Genomic DNA, 3425 nt, shown 5'->3' with positions numbered 1-3425 from the left:
GAATATGCATATGGTTCCACGTGTGTACCTTTCCGTATTCAGCCACATTCAATTTAGCAGGTGTCTACTCCTCATTTATTCATTTTTTTATTTTTTTCATTTGTATATGACAGTTCATCTATTCGTATTGGAGATAAAGCTTATTAAATCTTGTGTTAACCAAAACGAGAAGTTGTGAGGACCAGACGCGACCGAATAGGGAATCTTCAAGTAACCCACAGAAGGTGTGATAACCACTAAAATAATTTAGGGTTCTCCCCAAAATAATCTAGTGCAGGGGTCGGCAACCCTGGTCCTGGAGAGCCGCAGGGTGTGCTGGCTTTCGTCTCCACCTTAAAATAAGCAACCAATTCAGACCCAAGAAACCAGGTGAGGTGAGTTAACTGTGCAATCAATGGCTTTCATTGATCAATTAATGCCAAGTAACAACGAAAGGCAGCACACCCTGCGGCTCTCCAGAACCAGGGTTGCCGACCCCTGGCATAGGTTGTAGTCCTCTGTCCTTCCATTGTCTATTGATGTGCATTTGATTTATACAGAATCGCATCCCCAGGCCGTTAAATACTGCATTAGTTATTATATATATTTATTTATATTTTCTGAGGAAGTTATCTTACATTGTTTGGCTACTCATTTTACTGTGTGAAAGCATCAGTGCGTAATTACGCATGCAATGTAGGCCAACAGTTACATTTACTCGTTTTAGAAGCTTTGTTGCTGTACCTTTTATGGAAGAAAATAGTGGTTAGAGAAATAATTGTTTGGGGTTTAGTCTTGCAAAGATTAATGGTGTTTATTTTTATCACGACCTGTTAACACACGGTGTCGCTGTTGACCATGGAAAAACGAGTGATCCGGGGCTCCTCCTTTTCTCTAAACTGCGTTTCAGTAACAGAGGCAATGCGCCTTTGTTACAGCAAGTCGCATCGTAGCTGCCCTCGCCGAGTGGATATTATCATCGTTGTTGTGTGATTGTGTGTATTTGCATTCACAATACGGGCTGTTTTTCACTCCCGGTGTGCACTTCAGAAGCGATGGGATTTCCCATTCGAGGATTGCGTATTTGGATACAGAGTGTGTTTTTTTCCTGTCTGTGGGCTGTGTCCTTTCAGAAGATAGTCTATTCTGTTTCTGAGGAGGTGAATAAGGGGACCGTGGTGGGAAACATAACGAAGGATCTAAACCTCAATCTCCATGAACTGGGATCGCGCATGTTTCAGATCGTGTCCGGTTCCAGTAAGAAGTATTTTGAGGTAAATTTACAGACTGGTGTTTTGATTGTCAACGAAAGGATCGACAGAGAAGAGTTGTGTTCTAGCACGTCGAAATGCTTTCTGAAGATAGAGGCCGTGGCTCATAATCCTGTGAATTTCTATCGTGTCGAAATAAATATTATGGACATAAATGATAATGCGCCATCCTTCAGAGGTTCATCGCAAACATTTAATGTTACGGAGTTGACATTTCCGGGAGAAAGGTTTCCTCTGCCAATGGCGAGTGATCAAGATGTGGGCAGTAACTCAGTAAAAAGCTACAAGCTGAGTCCGAATGAGCACTTCTCACTGGATGTACAGAGCGGTGGAGAGCAGAGTGTGTCTGCTGAGTTAGTTTTGCAGAAAGCTTTAGACCGAGAGAAGCAGCCTGTGCTTCAGCTTCTACTGACTGCTGTTGACGGAGGAAAACCTCCCAGATCCGGGACGTTACAGATCATTGTTAATGTAATCGACGTGAATGACAATACGCCAGCATTCAACAGCTCTCTTTATAAGGTACGTGTGTCAGAGAATGTGCCTTTTGGAACCTCCATAATAACAGTTCATGCAGCAGACACAGATGAAGGAGTAAACAGTGAAATTCTGTACTCATTTGTTATGCACGGCAATACGAATCCACTGGACATTTTCTCAATTGATCAGCACACTGGTGAGATTACCGTAAAGGGAGATCTTGATTTTGAAGAAAATGTTGCTTTTGAATTACGCGTCCAGGCTCAAGATAAAGGCACGCCTCCGCGAAGTACTCACTGTAAACTGCTCATTGAAGTTGTTGATGTGAATGACAACTCCCCAGATATATCGGTAACATCTCTAATAAACTCTATTAGAGAAGACGCAGAAATTGCCACAGCTGTTGCGTTAATTGAGGTTTCAGATATAGACGGTGGTAAAAACGGAATTGTTCATTGCCACCTCGTTGACTCTGTTCCTTTTAAGCTACAGTCTTCCACTGATAATTATTACTCTTTAGTGGTTGATGGTCCGCTGGATAGAGAGCGCAGTACTGAGTACAATGTCACCATCGTAGCTACAGATGAAGGACTTCCATCTCTCTCCAGCACCAGTGTCATAACTGTACATGTTTCTGATGTGAACGATAACGCGCCCCAATTTTCAGATCCTGTGATTACGGTATACGTGAAAGAAAACAGCCAAGTGGGATATGTTATATACACAATATCTGCATTTGACCCAGACTTGAAAGAAAATTCTAAAATTACTTATTCATTGGTGGAGAGTTATAAGTTCAACCCACCAACGGTAAACGTGAACTCTGTCAGTGGAGAGATATTCAGCTTACATTCTTTCAACTTTGAAGAAGTAAAAACTTTCCAGTTTCAAGTTCAGGCAACAGACTCTGGTGTTCCCCCACTAAGCAGCAGCGCGACTGTGAACGTTTTTATCCTGGATGAGAATGACAACAGTCCTGTGGTTCTTCCACCCTATTCTGACCAGGGCTCCGTCAATACTGAGAACATTCCCTATTCTGCTGAAGCGGGCTACTTTGTGGCCAAAGTCAGGGCTGTAGACGCAGACTCTGGTTACAATGCGCTGCTTTCTTATCACATCACCGAACCCAAGGGAAGCAGTCTCTTTCGAATCGGAAGCAGCAGCGGGGAAATAAGGACTAAGAGGCGAATGAGTGACAATGACTTGAAGACTCATCCATTGGTGATCTTGATTTCTGACCATGGAGAACCTTCCCTCTCTGCGACTGTGTCTATTGACGTTGTGGTCGTTGAAGATGGTAGTGAAGTAGGCCTACAGACGTCATTCAAACAGCTGCCTGTCAAGGAGGAGAGTTTCTCTGATTTAAATATGTATTTACTGATCGCCATTGTGTCGGTGTCAGTTATATTTTTGCTGAGCCTCATTAGTTTAATCGCTGTAAAATGCCACAGGACTGATGGCGGGTTGAACAAGTATAGCGCTCCAGTGATCACCACACACCCTGACGGGAGTTGGTCTTACTCCAAGTCTACTCAGCAGTATGACGTGTGTTTTAGTTCAGACACGCTGAAGAGTGACGTTGTGGTTTTCCCTACGCCATTTCCGCATGCTGATGCGGAGCTCATCAGTATTAATGGAGCAGACACTTTTAAACGTAACCAAACACTGCCTAACAGCGAGAAGGTAAGAATATATTAA

At 43.2% G+C, this 3425-nt stretch overlaps 1 protein-coding gene across 1 annotated transcript; it reads left to right on the top strand.

Moving 5' to 3' along the window:
• Positions 1-1034: 1034 nt before the first annotated feature.
• Positions 1035-3425, top strand: LOC133123603 (protocadherin alpha-8-like). The gene has a single exon (XM_061234078.1). The coding sequence runs from the start codon at positions 1035-1037 to the stop codon at positions 3423-3425; it is 2391 nt and encodes a 796-aa protein (XP_061090062.1).

This window comes from Conger conger, chromosome 3 (genome assembly GCF_963514075.1).
Source record: "Conger conger chromosome 3, fConCon1.1, whole genome shotgun sequence".
NCBI lineage: Eukaryota > Metazoa > Chordata > Actinopteri > Anguilliformes > Congridae > Conger > Conger conger.
This window is presented reverse-complemented; position numbering and strand designations above follow the sequence as displayed.

What these genes read in the sequence shown, in the direction of transcription:
- LOC133123603 (XM_061234078.1), top strand. Translation starts at nt 1,035, where the DNA reads ATGGGATTTCCCATTCGAGGATTGCGTATTTGGATACAGAGTGTGTTT.